The sequence below is a fragment of the Heteronotia binoei genome, chromosome 18 (genome assembly GCF_032191835.1).
Source record: "Heteronotia binoei isolate CCM8104 ecotype False Entrance Well chromosome 18, APGP_CSIRO_Hbin_v1, whole genome shotgun sequence".
Classification (NCBI taxonomy): Eukaryota; Metazoa; Chordata; class Lepidosauria; order Squamata; family Gekkonidae; genus Heteronotia; species Heteronotia binoei.
Window position 1 is genome coordinate 44,885,284 of NC_083240.1, and position 27,747 is coordinate 44,913,030.

General features: G+C 48.3%; 1 protein-coding gene across 1 annotated transcript in view; it reads left to right on the top strand.

The window, feature by feature from the left end:
- The window catches only part of LOC132587123 (LIM/homeobox protein Lhx1), an 83,464-nt gene that overhangs the window by 29,446 nt on the left and 26,271 nt on the right, over positions 1-27,747 (top strand). Inside the window, exon 3 of the mRNA XM_060259339.1 lies at positions 1,967-2,244. Within this exon, the coding sequence (XP_060115322.1) occupies positions 1,967-2,244 (278 nt within the window). The remainder of the gene's footprint in view (positions 1-1,966; positions 2,245-27,747) is intronic.

Here is a 27,747-nt window from a genome sequence, read left to right on the forward strand (position 1 = left end):
CCCCCATGACCCCTAGCTACAGGGCTGGCCAGAGCTATGGCTGACCAAGGCCATTCCAACAGTTGCAGGTGGAGGAGTGGGGAATCAAAGCTGGTTCTCCCAGATGAGAGTCCGTGCACTTCACCACTACACCAAACTGGCTCTCATAACAACCATAGTGGTCAGGTAGGTTTGTATGGGAGTAGGTGGCCTCAAAGTACGCTGGTCCCAGAACATATGCGACTTTAAAGAAGGTTGAATTGGACATAGAAGCAAAATGGGAGCCAATGTCAATGGGCCAATACAGCAGCGTACTATAGAGCATTAGACTAAGGTCAACTCCCAGGTCTGCCATGGAAGCTTGCTGGGGTGACTTGGGGCCAGTCTCTTTCTCTTTCTCTCTCGCTCGAGCCTGCCTCCCAGGGTTGTTGTGAGGCGAAGGCCATGAGCTGCTCTGGATCCCCATCAGGCAGAAATGCAAGTATAAATGAAGCAAATAAATACACATCTCTTTCTGAAGATCAGTAAGATTTGCTAGGAATGCTTGCTTAGGATTGACAAAGCCAGGCCTCCGATTCAGCGGGAGCTCACAGGAGCACAGCTCCGGAACCTTTCTGGGAGTTCCACCGCCTCCTTCCCACCTCGTCTATTGGATAGTAGGTGCAGCTGCATAACAATCCCTGGATGAGCTCCACCACCTATTTTTCTACCAAACGACCCCTGGACAAAGCCATATTCTTCCTTATGTCTTGTACTCAGGGGTCGTTTTGTAGAAAAATGGGTGGTGGAGCTCATCCAGGGATTGTTATGCAGCTGCACCGACTATCCAATGGACAAGGTGGGGAGGAGGGGGAACGCTCAGAAAAGCTCAGGAGCTCCTGCTGAATTCAAGGCCTAAAATGAACCACCTATCAAAATATATGGTTTAGAAATCAGCGGGGCTGACTTAAAAGAACTAATTTTCAATTGCTGTAGGGCTGGATCTCCCTAGTGTATTTGTCGCTCAGTGTCCGTCATTGCAAAGGGTGGCTTAGCTCTGGGGGGTGCAGGCAGGGGCTGAGAGGGAATCTTTGGGGCCCACGAGGGATCTCAGCATTCCCATCTCCCCCCTCAGTCTCTTAATACCTGTTTCCTGCCTGCCCAAGGGCAGCCTGTTACAGGCCATTTTATACAGGCAGGTACCTGCAATGGACCCCTCCTTCCTTGATTCCTAGCCATTTGCTGGACAGCATCTGTGTCAGCTGACTTCACAGAAACACTTCATGGATGTGCAAATTCTGTTTGGCTCACCCACATATGCAATTAAGGTTGCCATCCTCCAGGCGGGGCCTTGAATTCATCTGAAATTACAACTGCTCTCCAAGCAATGTGGATCCGTTCCTTTGGAGGAGATGGAAACTGTAGAGGGTGAACTCTATGGCATCATACCCCACTGAAGCCCCTGCCCTCTACGATCCACCCTCCCCAAGGCCCCACCCTCAAATCTCCACTCATTTCTCCAACCAGAGATGATAATGCCAGTGTGCAGGGCTTTTTTTGGTGGCAGGAACTCCTTTGCATATTAGGCCACTCCCCCCTGATGTAGCCAATCCTCCAAGAGCTTACAGGGCTCTTCATACAGGGCCTACTATCAGCGGCCTAATATGCAAAGGAGTTCCTGCTACAAAAAAAAAAAGCCCTGCATAGAGTCCACCTTCCAAAGCAGCCATTTTTCCCCAGGGGAAATTATTTCTGTCATTTGGAGATCAGTTGTAATTCCAGGAGATCTCCAGTCCCCACCTGGAGGCTGGCAACCCTAGCAGGTAAGCCATGTACCTTACACAAGGAAATCCATTCCTTGGTCTACCATATCCTATCCTCCCGCTCTCTCTTGGTGGCCCCTAGGATCCGGATGACATCTGTATCCCTGTCTCCTTCCCAGAGGAGAAGGGACCCAGCATGCTGACTTCTGGGTATGTGTTTTGTTTCCATCCCCTCCCCCCGACAGCCACCACCGGCAGCGACCCCAGCCTGTCCCCCGATTCCCAGGACCCCTGTCAGGACGATGCCAAGGACTCTGAGAGTGCCAACGTCTCCGACAAGGAGGTGGGCAGCAACGAGAACGATGACCAAAACCTGGGGGCAAAGCGGCGGGGCCCCCGCACCACCATCAAGGCCAAGCAACTGGAGACCCTCAAGGCTGCCTTCGCTGCCACGCCCAAGCCCACCCGACACATCCGTGAACAGCTGGCACAGGAGACGGGCCTCAACATGCGGGTCATCCAGGTATGGACCACAGCAGCGGGCTGAGAGGAGATCCAGGGGGGTGTGGTGTGTGGAACCTCATGAGAACGTAGACTCAGATGTTCTCTGCAGGAATTCCAAGCATCAGCATCATCTAGAGCGGAATTGAAACCAACCCGTTTGGGATAAATTTGGGGCTCAGCTAAGAATGGGGTGACTTCTAATGTGTGCTAGAGCTTCTTCCATTCGTTGGGATGGAGAGGACTCTAGGTAGATCCATATCATGCTAGAGAATGTCCTCATCTTCATACCTGGGTCCTGTACATGTGAGAATGAGGCAGTAGGGTGCTGAGTTGGCAGGACGGGCTGTAAATGGAGGGTCCCATTTGGAAATCTATGGTTTTTAAAAAAGAAAAGTTCCCCCCACAGATAGAAAATCAGAACAGCAAACAGAGACAAGGGGAGGGCTAGAACCTTCCCTCCCTTCAGGGTTAGTTTCCTATTCAAGGGAAGGTTTAGCTGGAATTCACCATCCAGTCTTACATGAGATGGTCCGTTCTACCCCCTCAGCCTCCTGATTGGGAGTTTTAGATGCAAGAAGAAGAGGGCAGGTCTCTGCCCCCAAGGAGTCTACAATTTACATGTTGGTAGTGGGCAACCCAGGAGATGGGAGAATACAAAGAGCAGGGGAGGAAAGAATAAATGAGATTTCAGGCATTGTTTAAAGTTGGGGGACATTGAGGATTCAGGGAGTAAAGCTAAAAATGTGATCAGAGGTTAAAGGTGGTTGGAGGCTGAAAGAAAAGACTGATGGGCCTGCGTTCTGGGAGAAAGTTTGAGGCCTGCAGGGCAGCCATGGAGAAAGGGCGGAGCCTTTGCGAAAGCAGGAGAGAGAGACCTTTGCCAAGTGGCAGGAGCAGATGTTGTGGACTAGGGTGTCCTGAGAGATACAGGTGAGTGTTGGCCTCCAGAGACTACTGTTTGGCTGCTTCTAGAAACACAGTATTGGAGTAGACAGGCCTTGGTGTGGTCCAGCAAAGCAGTCCCTCCCCATTGTTTGTCACCTCTTAGATTGCTGAGGCTTGATGGCAAATTTGGGTCTATATAATGCACTAAAATGGGCATGAAAATACCGTTCTTTCCTCAATAAAGCTATATTTTTAATACTATAAGACGGGGAAATAGAATACAAACTTGTGCATTGCTAACTGTTTTCAGATCCCTGTGTTTTTATATAATGAGAGGGGGGAAATAGCAGGAAGTTACTGAGTGGAGGGAGAGCCAGTCTGGTGCAGTGGTGAAGTGCGCTGACTCTCATTTGGGAGAACCGGGTTTGATTCCCCCCTCCTCCACATGCACCTGCTGAGTGACCTTGGGTCAGTCACAGTTCTTGAAAGAGCTGTTCCTCTCAAGAGCGGTTTCTGTCAGAGCTCTCTCAGCCCCGCCTACCTCAAAGGGTGTCTGTTGTGGGGTGAGAAAGGGAAAGGGGATTGTAAGCCACCACTCTTGAGTCTCTCCATCTCCTCCTCCTCTTCCTCCTCAAAAAGGACAGTCAGTTTAGAAGGTAGGCCCATTCCAAATAGTCAGAGTGCCGCTAGCCCAGTGGAAAGTCCCGATCCATCCCATAGGAACCTGTACTAAATAACGCAGTCCTTTAGAGCCGTGTTTTCACCCCCATTCTCAAGACAGACTTTCGTTTCCAATACTTAGTGCTTAGCTGATAGAGAGATTCCAGAAGATCCAAGGTTCTGATATTCCCACCATTTTTAAAAAAGGTACATTATAATAATTGGAGGGGAGGGTGGTTCAGATAGGAGATGTGGTGTGCGGGGAAGGCGGGGTGTCATCCTTTTCCCTCTGTGCAATTTTTGCTGAGCGCAAGCAATTCTCTGCACCTGGCCTTTTTATTATTATTGACCTTGACTGGGGAGAAAGACCTTCCCCTTGCCCATCTTTTTCTTTGTCTGGCGCTCCTAACAGTGTCGGTGAGTCAGCTGTGCAAGCAACTCCTCCGCCTCAATCAGATCTCTGCTCTGTACTGGAGGCTGTCCCTGGGTGGCTTTGGAGATGTTGGAAAGATTCCCACTGAAAGGCTCTTCCGGTGTCGGATGATCCCTAGAATTTCGGCTGTGTCCGGGAGAGTCTCAGCTAGGACCACAAGTGCACCATGTTCTTCATTCCCCCACACACACTAGAATTACTAGTTGCTTTATTAATACCAGGGGGGGGGGGGGTTGTAGCAGGAACTCCTTTGCATTTTAGGCCACACTCCCCCTGATGTAGCCAATCCCCTGGAGCTTACGGTAGGCCCTGTACGAAAAGCCCTGTAAGCTCTTGGAGGATTGACTACATCAGGGGTGTGTGGCTAATAGGCAAAGGAGTTCCTGCTACAAAAAAAAAAAACCCTGATTAATGCAATGCACGCTATGAGTTTCATAATCAATCGGTTCTTGGTTTGATTTGGGAGGGGCACATGTTTTGTGGCTGAGGACTTCACCGATGCGGCTGTTCTTTGGCCAGCTCAGCTCAGCCATGGTAGTTCTGCCCTCAGGAAGACCTTGTAAACAAATGAGCCACATAGTGGGGGTAAAAAGCACATTTTGTTGCAAGGTACTGATCCTAGCCATGTGTTGTTTTAAGGGCGAAGGCTGCCCTCTCTGTGTTGCGTGGGGCGGGAATGTATTCCGCAGGGAGGCAAGGCTGCTGGTGCATTCACACTCCATTAAATAATGCGTTTTACATCCGGGTTTTTGCTATTCTTACCCAGTAAAAATTCAGATGTAAAACACATTTAGTGGAGTGTGAACGCACCACCTAAGCGAGCATGTGTGAATGAGATTGCATATATTCTGATGACTGGGGAAATGTTCTGTGTCTAATAATAAATCTTGTGAACAAAGGAGTCAGAACGGATGAATCAGTGGTTGTATGTAGGTTCTGCCACTGGGATCACCCTGGGTGCAGTTTGTATACCAAGCTTTTAAAAAGCCATCCTGATTTCCTTCCCAAAGCCTTTGGGTAAAAGTCATGTAATGAGGAGGGCAGGTTACAAATAGTAGTCTCATCACAAAGTTTGAGGCCAGAGGCCCCTTTAAGACCAGCCAAGTTTAATTCTGGGTATAAGCTTTTGTGTGCGTGCCCACCTCTTCAGAGACACAACAGTGCAGTTCCTAGAGTTTCTAATGGGGGGGAGGCTCTGACAATTGAATCTGTTTTAAATCTGTTTATTGTGCCGCATTGAGCCTGGAGAGAAACCAGGATATAAATATTTTTTTAACAATAAATGGTACTCCTTTAGGGCTGCCGGCTGGCAACGCGAAGATTTCTCCCCTGTACCTTTTCAATTCGTCATCTCCTTGGAAGACAGGGTAGTGGCTGAATTCATGCACCTCCCTCCTCGGCCAGCTGTGTGGCACATCTGGAAGCCTGCTCATTACAGCAGGCAGGGAGGAGTGGGAAAAAGAAGAAGAGGACTGAGGCTCTCAGTATTTGCACCCTGGCCACTCTCCCGTAGGTGCCCTCCTCTTTACAGGCAGATGGCGAGACAGAAATGTGTTTGCGTTTGCATGGGGTGTGATTTTCGTTGTCTCCTAAGCAAGACAACGGCAAACCACCCCATAAAAAGTCTGCCAAGAAAACGTCCTAATGTGACATCATGACGCCATCCCGTGGGTCGGTAACAACTCGGTGCTTGCACAGGGACTTTCTTTATGCAAGGCTACTCAGAAGCAAGGACATTTTATTCAATGGGGCTTTCTCCCAGGAAGGTGTACGTAGGACTGCCACCTTAATGGCCCAGATTTGCCTGCTTATCTTACTAGATGGCCAGTTGGGGGGGTGACCAGTCCAAGCACGCCTTCCCACCCTTCCCCCCAAAATTATTGATTTATCTTATCTATGCCCCAGCTTCCTCACTTGGACTCAATGGCGTGATGCCACATTAGTCCACTGCATTTGCTGCTGGTTCACTGTCTTCTTTGACTTTGGGGGCTGGCCACTGGTATTGCACGATTGCACAAAACAAGGGTCCTAAATTGGCACAGGTAGATGCCTGTCGTTGACCCCCAGTGCCCAGGGCTTCCGTGAATGAAGAAGAAGAATTGCAGATTTATACCCCGCCCAGAGAGGCTTACAACCGCCTCTGTCTTCTCCCCCCACAACAGACACCCTGTGAGGTGGGTGGGGCTGAGAGGGTCTCACAGCAGCTGCCCTTTCAAGGACAACCTCTGCCAGAGCTATGGCTGTCCCAAGGCCATTCCAGCAGCTGCAAGTGGGGGAGCAGGGAATCAAACCCGGTTCTCCCAGATAAGAGAGCTCTGGCTGACCCAAGGCCATTCCAGCTGGTGCAAGTGGAGGAGTGGGGAATCAAACCCGGTTCTCCCAGATAAGAGAGCTATGGCTGACCCAAGGCCATTCCAGCAGCTGCGAGTGGAGGAGTGGGGAATCCAACCCGGTTCTCCCAGATAAGAGTCCGCACACTTAACCACTACCCCAAACTGGCTCTCAGGGACAGCCCAGGCTGTCGTGCTCTTGAAGCCGCGTGGGTGGAGAGTGGTCATGACTCATGAGCAATGTTCCCTCTAAATCGTCCTGTGAGCAAAAATTCTACTTTGTGAGCTACTGGCATTAAGGATGTGAGTGAACATTTTGGCTACTGCAAAAATTAGTGTGCTCTGGGGCAACCCTTCCTAAGCTAATGTGTGAACCAGAGGCTAAAAAACTGTGAGCTAGCTCACACTAACTCAGCTTAGAGGAAACATTGGTCATGAGCAATACTCCCTCTAAGCTATGGAGTCTTGCGAGCAAAAAATCTTCTTTGTGAGCTTCTGCCTTTAAAGTTTTGCACTGCTGCATAAACTAGTTTGCTCTGGGGCCATTTCTCCTGATCTAAGACAAAAATGTGTGAGCCAGAGGCTAAAAAAGTGTGACCTAGCTCACACTAACTCAGTTTAGAGGAAACACTGGTCATGAGATGCTCCGAGCTTTCTTTGGGAGTGCAGGATGGTATTCTTTAAGATAAAGACTATGCAGAAGTCAAGTTGTACGACCCTTTCTTCTTTGTGTTGTGACCAGAGAGAACATATGTTTGAATCTGCCTTTGAGCCTTCCACCGCTGCATTGTCCACTCAGATGGACAGAAGCCCTCCAGGGTCTCAAAGCAGAGGAAAGTCCTTGGGATTCTTAAAGTGGAGACACCAAGAACTGATCCACAGTTCTTCCACCTGCAAAGCAGATATTTTACCCCTGGACCATCAATTCACCCTGGCTAAATGAATCAACAATTGATTGGGTTAAACCAGCTTACCCGTTCTCTCTTGGAGCAGCACCCTTCTCAAGTGCTATGTTTCAAACCAAGGGGTATTCTTGATGGTCCTTGTGAAATCCCAAATCTAAAATGGACCAAGTTTGATTAGGTAGTGTCTGTCGTTTGTGGGTGGAGGAGAGATTTCCCTAGGAAACATCATAGACCCCTCACTGATCACCCATCTCCAGTGTTGGGTAAGGGTGTTATTTCTTTCTTTAATAAATAGAAAAAAGGATAAGAGAAAATAACAGAGGAAGGAAGGAAGGAAGGAAGGAAGGAAGGAAGGAAGGAAGGAAGGAAGGAAGGAAGGAAGGAAGGAAGGAAGGAAGGAAGGAAGGAAGGAAGGAAGGAAGGAAGGAAACAACAACCAGGATGGCAGATCTACATATAAATGGTTCTATAAATGGTTACCAAATATAAAATAAATAAGTCCATGTGCAATTGCCACCTATAGCCCTGTATTCAAATATTGATAGAGTTCTAAGATCCCCAGTTACTCTGCTCTGGTAAGACCTCATCTAGAGTATTGTGTTCAGTTTTGAGCACTACAATTTAAGAAGGATATAGACAAGGCTTTTTTTTAAAGCAGGAACGCCCAGGAACACAGTTCCAGCTGGCTTGGCATCATGGGGTGTGGCCTAATATGCAAATGAACCCCTGCTGGGCTTTTTCTACAAAAAATGTTGTATGAAACAATGGTAATGTCAGGGGTGTGACCTAATATGCAAATACGTTCTTGCTGGATTTTTTCTATAAAAATAGCCCTGGATATATAGACAAGCTGGAACAGGTCCAGAGGAGGGCAATGAAGATGGTGAGGGGATCTGGAGACCAAGTCCTACAAGGAAAGGCTGAAGGAGCTGGATCTGTTTGGATCCGTTTGGCCTGCAGAGGAGACAACTGAGAGGTGATGCAATCACCATCTTCAAGTACTTGAAGGGCTGTCATATAGAGGATGGTGCAGAGTTGTGTTCTGTTGCCCCAGAAGGTCGGACCAAAACCAACAGGTTGAAATTAAATCCAAAGAGTTTCCGGCTCAACATTAGGAAGAACTTCCTGACAGAGCAGTCTCTCAGTGGAAGAGGCTTCCTTGGGAGGTGGTGGGCTCTCCTTCTTTGGAGGTGGTGGCTAGATGGCCATCCGACAGCAATGCTGATCCTGGGAACTTGGGCAGATCATGAGAAGGAGGGCAGAAAGGGTTACATCTCCTAAGCAGGGCTACTTTCTTACATGCCCAGGGAAATGCTGATCACCAGATAGCAGTGTTTCTCTAGGCCAGTTTTGTCAAGGATCCTGGAAGGTTTGGGGCTTTTTGCCACCATCTTGGTGAAGAGCAGGAGGGGTCATGTGTGTGGGGGGGGGGAGAGGTACTTGTGAATTCCCTGCATGATGGTGGTGGCTCTGCAGGGTCTCCGGCTGTGGTCCTTCCCCACCTACCACCTGGTCCTTAAGAAGGAGCCAGGCATTGAACCTGGGACCTTCTGTGTGGCAAGCGAATGTTTTGCCACTGAGGCACAGCCCCTCCCAGGGGTGGATCAAGGGTTGCCATTCCCCAGGGTCATCAGAAAGTGGGGGGAGGGAAGGAAATGTCTGCTGGGCACTCCATTGTTCCCTATGGAGACCGATTCCCACAGGGTATAATGAAAAATTGATCTGTGGATATCTGAGGCTCTGGGGTGGCTGTTTTTTGAGGTAGAGGCACCAAATTTGCAGAATAGCATTCAGTGCCTCTCCCCAAAATACTCTCCAAGTTTAAAAAGGATTGGACCAGGGAGCAATTCTATGAGCCCCAAAAGAAGGTACCCCTATCCTTCATTATTTCCAATGGAAGGAAGGAATTTAAAAGGTGTGTGGTCCCTTTAAATGTGATAGCCAAAACTCCCTTTGGAGTTCAATTATGCTTGTCACAACCCTGCTACTGGCTCCACCCCCAAAGTCTCCTGGCTCCCCCCACCCCCACAAAGTCCCCAGATATTTCTTGAATTGGAGTTGGCAACCCTACTATGAAACTAAGGAAGCTTCAGCTTCAGGGCCACAGATCCTGGAGGGGCCCTGAAGCAGCTTTTTTTTTTAATGAGTCAATTTTTCAACAAAATTGCTGGAGCATTTTTAAAGTCATTAGGGTTTGTAGAATCTTTCGGGATCAAGTGCCGTGTTCTACTGGAGAAAGTTTTCCTTCCAGACGTTTCGTTCTCAGCTGCGGAGAACATCCTCAGTGGCGTTGCAGCCGGAGCAGGCGCTCAGACCTTCTTGGCTGCTGTGCATTGAGATTTTTAAAGTGCTTTTTTAAAGTGCTTGCTATTAAAATAAGGCTATTTTAGTGACAGAATCATAAGCCAGTGGGTTGAAGTAGATATTGACCTTGGAATATGCTCTAATACCGTCACATATGGCCTCAAAATGTCCCTGTAGTTGGTCAGATTTCAAAATTTTCTCGGGGGGGGGGGGGGCTTGCAGCACCTGAATCTTCAGCTATATGGGCTCACTGATCTCACCAAAATCTATTCACAGCCTAATTTTGGCAGCTGAATCCTGAAATCCTTTATTGGGGCCTGGCTTCATAGTTCTACAGAACCAAACAAACCAAAGGGGGGGAAAACCCCAAACGCTTAAACAGGTGGATACTCAAAGGCTGAGTTTAGCAATTGAAAAGTATTACAGGTATTTGTTACACTCTATAACGATTGAAAATACATGAAAACAAAATGCAATTGTTCCTCAGTAATATTACTGCCAACCTCCATTTGTAAGTAATTATTACTTTTTCAAAAAATTCTTCATTTTTTCATCATTGTTTAGTAATGACTTTTCTCTTTATTTTTAAGGGACTATTATAAACCTGCCTCCCCTTTTACAGATGTTTATATTTTCATATGTTTAAAAGGTTTTCAAGCGGGTGCTCTTTGACTATGACTGTAGGCCACTGAAGAAAGCCAAAACCCATTTGGCCTGTTGGTTTCATGCAAAAAACTCTTTGGTCTGTAGCTAAGTTTCGATAAGCTACTATTACTGTTGAACAATTGCATTTTATTTTATTTTTTTAACGTCTTTTCTATATTTTTAATAGTTCTACAGCTCAGCTCTTTGGCTAGAGCCAATTGGAACCATAAAAAGACATCCGAATTCTCAGTTCAGTGGCAGTAGCCTCGCTTGTGCATTTTAACCTCAAAAATTAAATTTTCACCTCTTTCTCCTCATGAAGCCCCTCTGATGACCTTCTTCCTCTCTAGTAGAGGATGAGCCAATACTTTTTTCTGCATGTTGATGTTGGGTGGTGTGATTTTCATTCCTCCAAATTTTCTTTTTCTTCATTTTGGGTAAGTTGTTGAAGAAACAGCCATTACCCAGACCTTGTGGCTGGTGGGAAGGGGCTCACAGTATGGCCCATTTTCAAGGGCTCCACCTAGGGTTGCCAATCCCCAGGTGGGGGCAGGGGATCCCCCGGTTTGGAGGCCCTCCCCCTGCTTCAGGGTCGTCAGAAAGCGGGGGGAGGGGAGGGAAATGTCTGCTGGGCACTCTATTATTCCCTAAGGAGATTTATTCCCATAGAAAATCATGGAGAATTGATCCACGGGTATCTGGGGCTCTGGGGGGGAGCTGTTTTTTGAGGTAGAGGCACCAGATTTTCAGTACAGCATCTAGTGCCTCTCCCTAAAATACCCCCAAGTTTCAAAACGATTGGGCTAGGGGGTCCAATTCTATGAGTCCCAAAAGAAGCTGCCCCTATCCTTCATTATTTCCTATGGAAGGAAGGCATTGAAAAGGTGTGCGGTCCCTTTAAATGTGATGGCCAGAACTCCCTTTGGAGTTCAATCATGCTTGTCACAGCCTTGATCCTGGCTCCACACCTAATGTCTCCTGGCTCCACCCCCAAAGTCCCCAGATATTTCTTGAATTGGACTTGGCAACCCTAGCTCCACCCCAGCACCCCGTTCTCTGCCATTTGGACCTCAAGGTCCTTGCAAGGGCAGCAAGGCCCTTTGGACCAGGTTGGATGTTGCCCTGTTGCTGCCCATTGAAAGAGCCAGGGGCAGAATGGGGCAGACAGTAGTGCAGCGGCTGAGCCAGCAGGAGGTCCCAGACTCAATCCTGAGTTTTCCCAGTTTAAGCAGGGGTGGCCAAACTGCAGCTGGGAGTCACATGTGCAGGCCTGTAGCCACAGGGGGGTGCCATGGGGGCACTGCCCCCTGACTTCCAGGCAGGGCCCCCTGAATCATTAGTGGCAGCCGTAGCTGGGAGAGCTAAGTAAGGCACCATCCACTGCAGCAGCAAAAGCTGCAGGCGGAGAGGAGGGAGACAGAGGAAGCCACATGGAATCGGCCTGGCGGGGGGGCGGATGGAGTTGCTGGGTGCAAAGTGCCAGGGTGGGGGAGAGGGAAGCGGAAGGAAACCCCCCTGCTTGCATGCAACGTGAAGTCCCTTCTTGATTCCAAAGTTTTAGGGTTGGCTGCCTTGATTTGGCCAACTTCAGAGCCTCCAGCTTTTGCCCCTACCTCAGAAAGCGTCCGAGAAGCGGCAAGCCCCACAGTAGATGGGAAAGGGGGCCCCCTGACTTTTTCATAAGCCCCCCAACTTTTAAAATCCTGGCTAAGGCCCTGCGCATGTGGCTCTTTCACACGTATTGTGTGGCTCTTGAAGCCCCCACGGCCCCATTGGCTGGCTTGAGGAAGGCATTTCTCTCTTTAAATCACTTCTCCAAACCAAGCCAGATGCTTACTTGGAGAATGCATTTAAAATGTAAAGTTGCTTTCTTCCCACATCCCCCCTCCCCCGTCTATTTGCTTTCCTTCCTTCCTTCCTTCCTCCCTTCCGCCTTCTCTTCCCATAGCTACCAACCAGGTGCCCTGGGCAGCTGACACCTTCACTCATTTTCAGTCCCACCTCAATGGGGTTCAGAACCCCACCTCAATGGAGTTCAGAAGTATATTGCCTCTGAAGTGAGGGGGTCATTAAGTTATGGCCAAACTGCTGGATCTGAGCATCCCAGGTGAACATGTGGAGCTGCCATGTGGAGAGCCTCTTTGGTGTAGTGGCTAAGTGTGCGGACTCTTATCTGGGAGAACCAGGTTTGATTCCCAACTCCTCCACTTGCACCTGCTGGAATGGCCTTGGGTCAGCCATAGCTCTGGCAGAGGTTGTCCTTGAAAGGGCAGCTGCTGTCAGAGCTCTCTCAGCCCCGCCTACCTCACAGGGTGTCTGTTGTGGGGGAGGAAGGTAAAGGAGATTATGACCACTCTGAGACTCTGAGATTCAGAGTGAAGGGTGGGATATAAATCCAATTTCTTCTTCTTCTTCTTCTTCTTCTTCTTCTTCTTCTTCTTCTTCATATTAGTCCTAAAAAATGAACATATAAATGAACGGTCAATGAAATTCACAATTCCATGGGGACAGCCGCTGCATCCGTGATGTCAGCGCCACGCCGCCACATGACAAGAAATGGTTTGGGCTGTACTGAGAGTTTAGAATATCCTACTAGAATATCCTACTAGATGATTTTTGTGATGGTTGCAGAGGGGAAGAGAAATGCTTGCAAATGGATGAACACTGGAGATTTCTGTAACTAACATGTGTTTGTGTATGTGCAAGAAAAGACGCATCTATTTGTGTAGGAAGGAATGAAGCATTGCAAGAAGGAATCAATAGGGAAAAGAGATTCTTAATTTTTTTCAAGTATTATGGTTACAATCTAGTTGCTTGTGCAGGAGTCCTGTTGAAATAAAAGGAGAAAATGCACAATTAAAATGCCTACTCTTCAGAGGACTTGAAAGAAAATCCCATCAAAACAAATGGGACTCAAAGCCAGCCTCTACAACTGGTTTCTTTTGGGGTGGGGGGGCAGGATTCTGGAATGAAGCACTTCAGACTGCCATTTAGGAGTGCGTCCTATTTTTGTGCATGCTCTGCCACATTAAAAAAATGTCATTGCAGTTAGAAGGCTAGTGCATCAGGAAGAGGCAAAGGCAGGAATGGCCAAACTTGGTTAACATAAGAGCCACATAGAATAAATGCCAGATGTTTGAGAGCTGCGAGACATGAACGTCAGATGTCTAAGAGCAAAAAAGAAGGAAGGCGGGCAGGAAAGCAGGTAGATGGGAGGAGGGAAGGGGAGGTAGAAAGAAAGCAACTTTAAATGCATTCCCCAAGCCACTGGCTGGCTTGGCGAAGTGATTTAAAGAGATAAATGCCTTCTCCAAGGTGGCCAACAGGGCAGTGGGGGGTTTCAAGAGCCACACAATATGTGTGAAAGAGCCACATGTGGCTCCTGAGCCACAGTTTGGCCACCCCTGACTAAGGACACTTCTCTCTCTCTGTTTGTGCTGCATTCAGGGAATCTCTTTATACAGCAGAGGGCATTCAAACCCACCATTCCTTTATCCTGTGGCCTGCAGTGGCACCATCCAGAAATCGATTGTCTAATATGTGGATTGACTCTGGCAACTGGTTCTATTCAGAAATCATCCCCATTCATTTCAATAGGATTAGGCCATCATTCAGAACACAGTAAGGATGGAATGATCCTCAAAAGCAGGGCTTTTTTGTAGAAAAAGCCCAGCAGGAACTCATTTGCATATTTTAGGTCACGCTTCCTGACATCACCATAGTTCCACACAGGTTTTTGTTAGAAAAAGCCCAGCAAAAACTTATTTGCATATTAGGCCACACCCCTGACATTGCCATTGTCTCACACGGGGCTTTTTTGGTTTAAAAAGCCCAGCAGGAACTCATTTGCATATTAGGCCACACCCCTGATGCCGAGCCAGTTGGAACTGCTTTTCTGTGTGTTCCTGCTTTTAAAAAGCCCTGCTCAGAAGGCTCTTCTTCTGAGTAGAAATGTTTGGACTGGTGCTCTTAGCTGCTTTTGCATCTGCTTAGACAACACTCGACAGTCCTCTGGAGCCCCACATCCGATGCACTCTGTTGTTGTGAAGCGTTTTGTTTGAGCTGGTCTGAAGTAGAAGTTCCATCTGAAGAGGCTTGCTGGGCACATGCATCCCGAGATGTAGGTGGTGTGGGGGGGGGGGGGGAAGTGCCATCCGGTCACCACCAACTTATTGTTACCCTGTCGAGTTTTCCAGGCAAGAGACGAAACAGAGGCGGTTTGCCCTCGCCTGCCTCTGCATAGCAACCCTGCACTTCCGGGGTCGTCTCCCATCCAAGTACTGACAAAGGTGGAGCCTGTTTAACTTCAGAGGACTGATGAGAATGGGCCAGCCTGGGACATCCGGGCCAGGTCAGGGACAAGCAGAGGTGGTTTGGCATCGCCTCCCTCTGCGTAGCAAGCCTGCACTAGTTCCTGGGTGGTCTCCCATCCAAGCATTAACCGGGGTTGACCCTGCTTAGCTTCTGAGATCTGATGAGGCTGGGCTAGTTCGGACCATCCAGGTTGCAACAAGAGGCAAGCAGAGGTGGCTGGCCCTTGCCTGCCTCTGCTTAGCAACTCTGGACTTCCTTGGTGGTCTCCCATTCAAGCACTAACCGGGGCCGACGCTGCTCAGCTTCTGAGATCTGATGAGATCAGGCCAGCCTGGACTGGCCAGCTCAGGGCTTCTGTGATGTTATGAGCTTCTGTTAAAAAAAAAAAAAATCCTGCCTTTTATCCAAGGCAGCCAGGGCAGCATCCATGGTTCTCCACGCCCCCTCACAACGACCCTGCAAAGTAGCCAAGGCTGTGAGAGAGGTCGGTCTTGTGGCTAAGTAGAGATTTGAACCCTGATGGCCCCACGGTAACTGCTGCCCCGTGCTTGTTAGCCAATCCCCTACTGACGACCAGGTAGACACCAGCCATCTGTGCACGTTGCCAGGTTCCGTTGCTTTCCAGAAGGGGTGGGCATGGTGATGAACAAGCAGTGTGGTGTGGCTGATGTCATTTTAATTAAGCGTGTACGAAAGATTAGGTGCAGATCTGACAGGTGCAAAAGATACGGTGAGAGGGGAACGTGCCATCAAGCCGCAGCTGACTGACACTGACCCCATAGGGAAGGGGTGTCAAACATGGACCCAGGGGACAAATCAGGCCCCCAGAAGGCTCTCATCAGGCCCCCAAGCAACTGGCTGTCATCTGCTTCCTTCTCCCTCTCTCTTGCTTCCTTCTTCATCACAGCTTGCTTTGCCAGGCTTGCTCAATCACACAGGAGCTACAAAGCAAAACCTCTATTTTCTCCATTGGCTGAGGCTCCTCCCTTGGGGAGAAGGGGGGGTGGGGAGGGAAAGCTTGCTTTGCCGGGCTCTCTCAACTGCACAGCAGAGCTACTGAGCCAAGCCTCTTTTCCTTCCATTGGCTGAGGCTCCTCCCCCTCCTGATCTCCTGGGGAAAGAAGGAAAGAACCAAAGCGTCCTTTGCCCAGTTCCCTGGTTCACACAAGAGAGATACAAAGAAAGCACCTTTAAGACCAACAAATGCTAATGTTTTAAGCATGTTTTATTTTAAGTTTTAAAAATATCTTTAATTGTGTTTGCGTCCTTTATAAAGTGTATACCTCCCCTACCAGGCATTACATTTTAAGACACACAGCCTGGCCTGACAAGGTCTCAGTTATGTCAGAACTGGCCCTCATAACAAATGAGTTTGACACCCCTGCTAGGATTTCTGAGGCAAGAGTGGTTCAGAGGTGGCTTTGCCATTGCCTGCCTCTGCGCAGCAACCCTGGGCTTCCTCAGTGGTGTCCCCTGCAAACACCAATCCTCCTTAGCTTCTGGGTCCTAATCAGGCCCGTCTCTAGGATTTTTTTCCCTGAAGGAGGTGCTGAGGGACGCTAGTGTAATTAACAAAGCTTAAAGAAGAGAAGAGGGGGTTAAGAACATAAGAGAAGCCCTGTTGGATCAGGCCAATGGCCCATCCAGTCCAACACTCTGTGTCACACAGTGGCCAAAAAATTATATATATATATATATATATATATATATATATATATATATATATATATATATATATATATACACACACACACACACTGTGGCTAATACCCACTGATGGACCTCTGCTCCGTATTTTTATCCAATCCCCTCTTGAAGCTGTCTGTGCTTGTAGCCGCCACCACCTCCTGTGGCAGTGAATTCCACATGTTAATCACCCTTTGGGTGAAGAAGGACATCCTTTTATCCGTTTTAACCTGTCTGCTCAGCAATTTCATCGAATGCCCACGAGTTCTTGTATTGTGAGAAAGGGAGAAAAGCCCTTCTTTCTCTACTTTCTCCATCCCATGCATTATCTTGTAAACTTCTATCATGTCACCCCGCAGTCGACGTTTCTCCAAGCTAAAGAGCCCCAAGCGTTTCAACCGTTCTTCATAGGGAAAGTATTCCAGCCCTTTAATCATTCTAGTTGCCCTTTTCTGGACTTTCTCCAATACTATAATATCCTTTTTGAGGTGCGGCGACCAGAACTGCAAACAGTACTCCAAATGAGACCGCACCATCGATTTATACAGGGGCATTATGATACTGGCTGATTTGTTATCAATTGCCTTCCTAATAATTCCCAGCATGGCATTGGCCTTTTTTATTGCAATCACACACTGTCTTGACATTTTCAGTGAGTTATCTACCACAACCCCAAGATCTCTCTCTTGGTCAGTCTCTGCCAGTTCATACCCCATCAACTTATATTTGTAGCTGGGATTCTTGGCCCCAGTGTGCATTACTTTGCACTTGGCCACATTGAACCGCATCTGCCACGTTGACACCCACTCACCCAGCCTCAACAGATCCCTTTGGAGTGCCTCACAATCCTCTCTGGTTCTCACCACCCTGAACAATTTAGTGTCATCTGCAAACTTGGCCACTTCACTGCTCCCTCCCAACTCCAAATCATTTATGAACAAGTTAAAGAGCATGGGACCCAGTACTGAGCCCTGCGGCACTCCACTGCTTACCGTCCTCCACTGCGAAGACTGCCCATTTACACTCACTCTCTGCTTCCCATTAATCAGTCATTTTTTGATCCACAAGAGGACCTGTCCTTTTACTCCATGACTCTCGAGATTTCTAAGGAGCCTTTGATGAGGAACTTTATCAAAAGCTTTCTGGAAGTCAAGGTAAACAACATCTATTGGGTCTCCTTTGTCCACATGTTTGTTCACCCCCTCAAAGAAATGTAACAGGTTAGTGAGGCAAGATCTTCCCTTGCAGAACCCATGCTGAGTCTTCCTCAATAACCCGTGTTCATCAATGTGCCTACTCATTCTGTCCTTGATAATGCTTTCTACCAACTTTCCCGATATTGAAGTCAGACTGACTGGCCTGTAATTTCCCAGATCTCCTCTGGAAGCCTTTTTAAAGATGGGGGTGACATTTGCTACCTTCCAGTCCTCAGGAACGGAGGCAGATTTCAAGGAAAGATTACATATTTTTGTCAGAAGATCCACAAGTTCAACTTTGAGTTCTTTCAGAACTCTTGGATGTATGCCATCTGGACCTGCTGACTTATTAGTTTTTAATTTGTCTATCAGTTGTAGGACCTCCTCTCTTGTCACCTCAATCTGACTCAGGCCTTTCAACACCTCTTCCAAAATTAGTGGTTCTGGAGCCGGCAAACACTTCTCATCTTCCACAGTGAAGACGGAGGCAAAAAATGCATTCAGCTTCTCAGCCATTTCCCTATCCTCCTCCAGTAATCCTTTTACCCCTTGGTCATCCAAGGGCCCCACTGCCTCCCTGGCTGGTTTCCTGCTTCTAATATATTTGAAGAAATTTTTATTGTTGGTCTTTATGTTTTTTGCAATATGCTCCTCATAGTCCCTTTTTGCCTGCCTGATCACAGTCTTGCATTTGATTTGCCACAGCCTGTGTTCCCTTTTATTAATCTCACTTGGACTGGTTTTCCACCGCTTAAAGAGTCCTTCTTACCTATTACAGCTTCCATTACTTTGTTTGTTAACCATGCAGGCCTTTTCTTATACCTGTTTGTGCCTTTCCTAACTTGTGGTATATATTTTATCTGAGCTTCTAGGATTGAAATTTTAAATAGCCTCCAAGCTTCCCCAAGGGTTTTGACCGTATTTACCTTTCCTTTCAGTTTCCTCTTCACATGCCTCCTCATCTCAGAGAATTTACCCCTTTTAAAGTTAAACATGGTTGTGCCAGTCTTTTGGGGCAACTCCCTATTTATACAAATGGTGAAATCAATAAGGTTATGGTCACTGATCTCAAGTGGTGCGATCACTTTTACATCTCTCACCAAGTCTTGGACATTACTTAGGACCAAATCCAGGATCGCCCCACCCTTGGTAGGTTCTGTGACCATCTGCTCCATAGCACAGTCATTGAGAGCATCAAGAAACTCAATCTCTTTCTCTCGACCAGAACACATATTGACCCAATCAATCTGTGGGTGGTTAAAATCACCTATTACGACACAGTTTTTACGTTTAGCCACTATCTTTAATCCTTCCATCATATTATAATCGTCCTCTATCTTTTGATTTGGTGGGCGATAACAAACTCCCATAGTTAAATTTCCTTTTGGGCCCTCTATTTCAACCCAAAGCATTTCTAGAAGGGAATCTAATTCTCTGACCTCAGTCTTACTGGACCGTTTATTCTCTCTAACATACAGAGCCACCCCACCTCCAACCCTTGGGGGCCAGGAGAAGCAGATTTGGGAGGGGTTCTGCCTCCGCAGATTAAATCAGGCCAGACTGGAGCATTCAGGTCAGGGCTCCAAAGGAGTTAACCTACCTCAGTCATACATGGGCTGCAGGGGTGGAATTCTAGCAGGAGCTCCTTTGCATATTAGGCCATGCACCCCTGATGGAGCCAATCCTCCAGGAGCTCTTTTTTTTGTAAGCTCTTGGAGGATTGGCTACATCAGGGGTGTGTGGCCTAATATGCAAAGCAGCTCCTGCTAGAATTCCACCCCTGATCAGCTGTATAATTTAGTGTGTGTGTTTATGAAAAAAGACGTTGTGTGTGTGTGTGTGTGTGTGTAATTTTGGAATGTATAGGGTTGTCATTGGACGAGAAAAACATTCCTTGGATCGGTTTTTGTCTTGTGCCTTTAACAGCCCCTTCATGTGCAGAAACTGGTATATGTACTAAAGCAATGCTCCCTCTAAGCTGTGGGGTCTTGTGAGCCAAATTCTACTTTGTGAGCTACGGGCATGAAAGTGGTGAGCTACTGCATCGATCAGCTTGCTCTGAGGCCATTTTTCCTGAGTTGAGACAAAACTGTGTGAGCCGGAGGCTAAAAAACTGCGAGCTAGCTCACCCTGACTCCGCTTAAGGGAACCCTGGTGGGTGCGAGAATTAAGAGCAAACTGCACTGTTTTGAGCTCCTGGTAGAATGGGGGGGATACCTTGCTAATGCAGGTGAACGTTATTAAGTAGCTGCTCAGACACTGCACTGGTAGCCGGGTGGTCATGGGTTTAAATTTCAGCTAGGCCACAATGTGCAGCCAAGCTCTCTCTTCCCATCACCCACCCATAATGCAGAAATACTGCGGCCTGATGTACCTCACAGGGCTGTTCTTAGGATTACTGTGGTATTTGGTGGCGGCGCTGACCAGTGAAAATACAACTGTGAAATAATAATCAGCACAGTGGTTGTAATTGCAAGATGTGATATTTTGTGAGTTTGTGAACCATCTCTAGGCCCTCTTCGGCCATAGGCTATGACAGAAATGGTTTTATTCTGTTTCCCTCCCGCCCTGCCGTCCCAGGGCCATCCCTCCCCTCCCCTCCTATCCTCACCACCATCCTGGGAGGCGGTTTGGCTGAGGGGCAGTGCTTGGCCAGCAGCCACCGAAGGGAGATTTGAACCCAGGTCTTTCCTGCCAGCTGTTTTACCGCCCCAGCTCTCAGTTCAGGAAGCGTTAATGAACCTCCCTCCCATAAGAACTCTGTTGCCTCTTGCATTTCAGTCCCGAAATTACAACACAGCGGATGCTATGGAGGTGACCAGTGGAAGTCCACTGGTCCCCGGATGTAGCTCCGCAAATACACTCCGCCAATCAAGATCTGTGGCGGGAAGTTTAACTGGCCAGGATTGGACCTGGCTTCACGGAGGGTTGTTCCGGGGTATGTATATAATCGGGACCTGGCCCGCGTTGCCTTGCCTTGTGATGTACTCGCTAATAAAGCATGTTGCCTTCAACATATCTCGTCACTCAGTACATTACAAACTCCAAAGACAAATAACTACTGGGGTGGGGGATGGGTTAGTGCAGTGGATGTCCAGTTCAATCCTAGCCCTGTCTATTTGGAAGTCAGCCTCGCTGTGTTCCCTGGGGCTGAACTCCCCAGTATTTTAGTGGTTGGAGTGTTGCACTCAGACCAATGAGATCTGGGTTCAACTCCTTATGCTATCATGAAACTCACTGGGTAACCTTGGGCTGGGCATTTTTTCCTCTCAGCTTACCTACCTCACAAGGTGGTTGTGGGGATAAAATAGAGGAGAGGAGAACCGTGTTTGCTGCTCAGTGCTGAAGCGGGGAGAGTGGGACAAAAAATGATAGCGAGTATAGGATTGCAACCTTAAACTAGAGAACTTTGGTCCCAGTCCCTACTCAAATTTGGGGAGGGATGGTGGCTCAGTGGTAGAGCATCTGCTTGGTAAGCAGAAGGTCCCAGGTTCAATCCCCGGCATCTCCAACTCAAAAGGGCCCAGGCAAGTAGGCGAGAAAAACCTCAAATGGAGACCCCTGAGAGCCTCTGAGAGCCACCAAAGAGACTGACTTTGATGGACCGAGGGTCTGATTCAGTAGAAAGTAGCTTCATATGTTCAGCCTTAAAATGCATTGGGTGACTTTGAGCATCTCTTCTTCCAAATTCCCACCAGAGAAACCATCTAATGATAAATGCCCCAAGCTCCTGGGGAGAAGGCGGGGGGGGGGGGGGTAAATCTGATTTTTTAAAGTATTTGTAAAACAAAAGAAAATCCAGCTGTAGTGGAGAATTTTAAAATATATATATATATATATATATATATATATATATATATATATATATATATATATATTATATATATATATATATAGGATGGCAAATGTGTTTGAAAGAAAGTTCACTGTCATAATAACTGCTCCTAATTTGCAAAGGAATTAGGGAGGGAAATTTCTGGGAATTTTTTTTTTAATGCTTGGAAATCACTTTTCAGTGAAAGGTTCTGTTTTTCAGTGGCTCTTGCTAGCTATTTTTAGAATACTTCAGATACTTTTTTCCTCCCTCAATCCACCACTTCCAGCATCCCCTTAGCAACAGCAATTTGTTTGGACCAGCTGGCTCTTTTAGCAGAACTTTGGATTACTAAACACACACACACACTCTATCCAGTCGGTTTCTTTGGAAGCTCAGGTAACCAAGGAAAGGAAAGGTCCCCTGTGCAAGCACCAGTCGTTTTCAGATTCTGGGGTGACATTGCTTTCACGTTTTCACGGCAGACTTTTTACAGGGTGGTTTGCCATTGCCTTCCCCAGTCATCTACGCTTCCCCCCCAGCAAGCTGGGGACTCATTTTACCGACCTCGGAAGGATGGAAGGCTGAGTCAACCTTGAGCCGGCTACCTGAAAACCCAGCTTCCACCGGGGATTGAACTCAGGTCCTGCGCAGAGCTTAGGACTGCAGTCTTGCAGCTTTAACACTCTGTGCCACGGGTAACCAAAGGGGGCTCTTTTTATTGGTTCCCAAGGATTCAAAGGATTTTTATTGGTTCCCAAGGATTCCTTTGCATATTAGGCCACACCCCTGATGCAGCTTCTGATAAAGACGCCTCCTCTTCCATGTGCTGGCTAGATGGGGAGATGGGACTGTGGTTGTCAGTTGTGGGGGGGAGCAAAATAGATCTCTAAATAGCTGTTGTTTGTCTGTCTGTAGCAGCAGGAAAGGGCAAGAGCCCAGGAACACCTTAAAGACTCACAAAATGTGGGGCGGGGAAGAGTTTTTGTGAGTCACCTGAAGAGGTGAGCAGAGACCCCCCCCAAGCTCCTCCCCCCCCCAAATGTTGTCAGTCTTTAAGGTGCTGCTTTTCTGCTGCTCAATTCTTGCTGAAGGGGAAGGGGGAAATTCCTAGTGAGATTAGAGGCGGTGGGATGGGGGAGATCTTGACAAATGGGAGGGGCTGTTTTAGCGTTTCTGTGCAGAGGAAGAAAATCCAGTCCAGACTAAAGAGTAGAATGAATGGGAAATATCTTTCTATCTGTCTATCAGCCCTGGATGGAGAAAATGCTGGGGGGCACCAAGGGAAAGGCGAGGGGCACCACAGTGGGTTTTTTGCTTCTATTGATTGCTGCTGTTTAGAGTTAAATATTTTTAAAAAAATTAAAAGTTGATATTTAATATAGTTGTGGAGCCTGGCCTGGGGGAGGCCTGGAAGAAAACTGAATTTTTAATCTCTTATTTAAACCTTCAGCACCTACTGGGTCTTAATGTCTTGTCCAAGAAGCGATGGAAGGGCCAAGGGATGCCCTTTTGGGGCCCTGCTGAGGGCCCCAGCTGGTCTGAATCAGTTGGCCTTTCTGTCTATCAGTCAATCATCTGTCTGTCTGTCTATCATCTATCCAGTGGTGTTTAGATTGCTGATTGGTTGTAATCCCCTTTCATTGTTTCTTGAGTGTCTCCAGGGGTGGAATTTTAGCAGGAGCTCCTTTGCATATTAGGCCACGCTCCCTGGTGCAGCCAATCCTCCAAGAGCTTACAAAACTCTTTTTTTGTAAGCTCTTGGAGGATTGGCAACATCAGGGGGCGTGGCCTAATATGCAAAGGAGCTCCTGTTAGAACCCCACCCTGTGGGGTCCCATCCTGTCCCTTGGATGACTCACTTTATGGAATCCCCCCAGAGTCCCAGAGAGAGGGGGGGGGACAAACAATGGTCCAAACAAATAGAAAAGAACCAATAAATAAAGCATGCTATTTTTAAAAAATAAATTTTATTTTATGAAATGTAATCCAATACAAAGGGAGCACAGGGAAAATAAATAATAAAAATATAACTCTAACATACAAGAATCCAATTTAGACCATTTACAAAAACAGTGCATAATATGCTAGATGTTAAGAACTGGGAAATAGCCTGTAGTTCATTCTATTAGGCAAAACATTTCCCCACAGAATTCCAGAAGAGGGGTGGGGGAAGCAAATCATAATCTACAGCCAAATCAGTATCATTTATCAGGGGGTTTTTTGGAGCAAGAATGCAACGAAACGCAATTCCGGTTGGCTTGGTGTCAGGAGGTGTGGCCTAATATGCAAATAAATTGCCCGCAGGGCTTCTTCCACAAAAAAAGCCCCATGTGAAACAATGGTGATATCAGGGGGTGTGGCCTAATATGCAAATGAATCCCTGCTGGGCTTTTTCTACCAAAAAAGCCCTGATCATCATCCAAGAAAGGGCTAGCCATTGTCTTTCCCATTGCATACTGGTCCCATGACTTATCATGCACATTTAAACTGGGGGGGTTTCCAGTTTTTAGCATGTTACTCTATGGTTGGATCACCATCTTCCCCAGGAAATGTGTCCCAGACAGACAGACAGGGCCTCCAGCTCGGGAAAGGCCCTGTAGGCTGAGCACCGCCCACCCACCCCCACCCCCGGCCAAAACCCCGAGTCTGGGGTTTCCCTTGCGCTGCCAAGGGGTCCTCTGGGCTTCAGGGGTCTGGGGAAGGACCCCGTTGGAGAGCTGCGGCTGGCGCCCTCCCTGGGCAGGCGGAGGTATGGCAGCACATTCGCACTGGTGTCTCTACGCCCAGTGAAGGAGTGCTGCTGAGTGCTGAACTCGGGACCCTCCGAAGGCTGCCTTGGCTTCCCAGGGGCTCCACCTGGCCAGGGTCCGGCGATCTGCCGCCTCGGCTGAACCATCCTGGGAGCCGCTCCCACCTGAGCAAGGGGGTTTCTCTGGAGAGCGGTGGATCCCGGGGGGGGGGCACCTCCTTGCTCCGCAGGCTCCGGCTGAGTGGCATTGCTTTCCGAGCGAAAGGCCGATCGATTCGGGCTGCGGGTCTCCTGTGAGTTTCACCGAATCGGGTGTGCTTTTTGCAAAGGAGAAATAAAAGGGAATGAAAATCGTGCAATTTAAGAAACAAAACAGGCGTCCCCATTCCAATTCCCCCTCCCCTCCAAAAACCGACCTTGGAGAAAGTTTAATTTTCTTTATTATTTTTTTTTAGCAAGAATGCAGAGGAACGCAGTTCCGGCTGGCTTGGCGTCAGGAGGTGTGGCCTAATATGCAAATGAATCCCTGCAGGGCTTTTTCTGTAAAAAAAAGCCCTATGTGAAACAATGGCGACATCAGGGGGTGTGGCCTCATATGAACAAAGCAGGAGTCCAGTTGCACCTTTAAGGCCGACACACTTTTATTCAGAATGTCAGCTTTCAATGCAAAGAGGCACCACTTCCTTGCCTTTCTCTAGAACAAAGCAAGAGTCAAGTCTCACCTTTAAGACCAACAAAGCTTAGAAGCACACTTCAGACAGTAGGACTGAATGGCAAGCAGAGCTAAATATAGAGAAAGTGGGTAGCGAATGAGTATGCAAAGTCATGGAAATGTTTGTCAGCAGATTAAAAGAATCCTAATTTGGGGTCTGGTGACTGTTAGTTTATGTTAACTGGGCTGCATCAACAAGGGGGCAATAGAAGTCAGAATGGCTATTCTGCTGTTCTGACGTATATTGCCCCCTTGTTGATGCAGCCCAGTTAACATAAACTAACAGTCACCAGACCCCAAATTAGGATTCTTTTAATCTGCTGACAAACATTTCCATGACTTTGCATACTCATTCGCTACCCACTTTCTCTATATTTAGGGCTGCTTGCCATTCAGTCCTACTGTCTGATGAAGTGTGCTTCTAGCTTTGTTGGTCTTAAAGGTGCGACTTGACTCCTACTTTGTTCTAGAGAAAGGCAAGGAAGCCCTTTCATGTTCGAGAACTCGGGGAGGAGGGCGGGCGGAGCGACAGATGTCCTCGCTTCGATCTATTCGGGTTCTTTGGAGGACGACAACTCCTCCGAACCTCCTTTGGATCGGGAGGGGCTCATAGGGGGGGAGGGGGGATCCAGAAGCAGCCAGCCCGTGAAGTCAGGAGGCTAACGGGGAAACGAAAAGCTAGCCAGGCGCCAAGTTTGGGGGGGTGGGGTTATGGAGGTGCAGGATTGAGGCGATAAGATGGGGGAGCTGGTGAGGGGGCTGGTCTGGGAGTGATTGGGGGGGAGGTCTCCCAATTCCCCCCCCCCCGATGCATGCCGCCTCGCGGGGCTCTGAGGGGAAGGGGGACATCTGCGGTGCCAAGAGGAAAGCACTCTGCATATGTTCAGAGGCGCGGGGGGTTGGAAACAGATGCAGCGCCTATCGTTTCTTCGGCAGCCACAGCCGCTGGGCGGCTCGCAAGACTGTTCCTGGTTTTCTCGGAGCTTCTAGCACGACCTTGCCCAATTCTCCTCTTTGCTCTCGCACCCCGAACCGCTCCGCCTGGCTTTTGTCAGGGTTAGACCCCGGGGGTGCCAGCACGGCAGTTTGGGTCAGACCCTCCCCCCCCCCTTAAAAAAATACCATCCGAAAAACTAGTTGGATCGAACCCTGCATGTCTCTCTTTGGAGCCTGCAGAATGTTGAGATCAGCGGCGGCCAAACTTGCTTAACGTAAGAGCCACACAGAAAAAAACATCGGAAGGAAGGAAGGAAGGAAGGAAGGAAGGAAGGAAGGAAGGAAGGAAGGAAGGAAGGAAGGAAGGAAGGAAGGAAGGAAGGAAGGAAGGAAGGAAGGAAGGAAGGAAGGAAGGAAGGAAGGGAGGAAGGAAGGCAAATAGATGGGGGATGGAAAGGTGGAAAGAAAGCAACTTTAGCTTTAAATGTTGTGCTGCTCTCAAAACTCCCAGCTGCTGGGAGGCTTGGCTTTGAGAAGTGATTCACAGAAAGCAGTGCCTTCTCCAAGCCGGCTGGGGAGGGGGGGGGGGGTTCAAGAGCCACCCGATATGTGTGAAAGAGCAGTTTGGGCCCCCCTGGTTTAGATAAAGGTCGTTCAGTGGGGCAGAGGGAAGGAAAGGGGGGAAATTGGCGGGTCAAATCCTTCCTCTTTGGTCGCCCCCGATCCTCCCTCTAAGCGGGGGGGGGGGGCGTGTCTTGTGAGCAACGATTGTACTTGGGGAGCTGCTGGCGTGCAAGTGGGGATGCGGCCATTTGGCTCCTGCATAAATTAATTTGCTCCGGGGCCTGTTTTTCTGAGCTCTGACAAAAATGTGCGAGCTGGAGGCTAAAAAATGTGAGCCGAATCACACTAACTCAGCTTTGAGGGAACACTGGTCGCCGCAACAGACAAAATCCATTGAGCGACCGCGTCAAGACGCAATATTGTTAGCAGAGTGCGTGTCTGCGCGCCCGCCCCCTGCAAGGCTAATAATGTGGGTATGTGTGTGTGTGTGCCTATATATCTATGGCATGGAATTATTAGCATTATATAGAAATCACGCGGGTGTAGGCAGTATGAGAGAGAATAAAAATCGCTTGTTCGAATTGGGACTAAGAGCCAATGAAATAAGTAGAATTTACTTCCCAGTAAACCTGCAGGGGCTCCACATCCCCCGCCTTCCCACAAAACCCGGCCCAATTTCGCAGAGACCTTTAATCCTGGTTTAGCCCGGTCCCTAAACTGACATTCTACACGAGAATCGGAGAAACCAACTCCGTGACTCTGTGATTCTCTTATTTTAGTGTAGAATGTCAGTTGAGGGACAGGGCTAAACCAGGATTAAAGGTCTCGTGCGAAATTGGTTCCGATTTCAAAGACTCTGAAATCCTATTGGATCGTGCCCGTCGTTTCTTTCTGAGCCGCCTTCTTTCAAAGGGAGGAGGCGGAAGGCTCTGAAAGCGGTGGGGGGGGGGCGGGGTTTCTAGGTAGGCTTACTTGCCTAGAGGCCGGTCCGCTTGAGCCCTCTGCGGCTTACTTTCGAGTAAGGCTGCCAAAAGAGATGGAAAGTTCGTGCGAACGGGATTAAAATGTGCTTCCTGTGTGCGTCGTGCCTACAGTATCTTTAGCAGACACGGTAAATCGGGTTTGGCTTTCTTTGTTAGAAAGGAGGAATCTGTAATACACAAGCGCGGCGCCTTCGGGTCTTCAATGTTAATTCGGTTTCCTTCCCGTGGAGCTTAAAAACCGCCCCGATCCGAGGTAAACGAGTCTGTGGGAGCCTTCACACACACACACGGGATAACGCGCTTTGCAGCTGGATTGTGTCTGTTCTCACACAGTGAAAATCCAGTTGCAAAGTGCATTCTTTCGTGTGTGTGTGAATGCTGCGCCCTGTGCATGATCCAGATG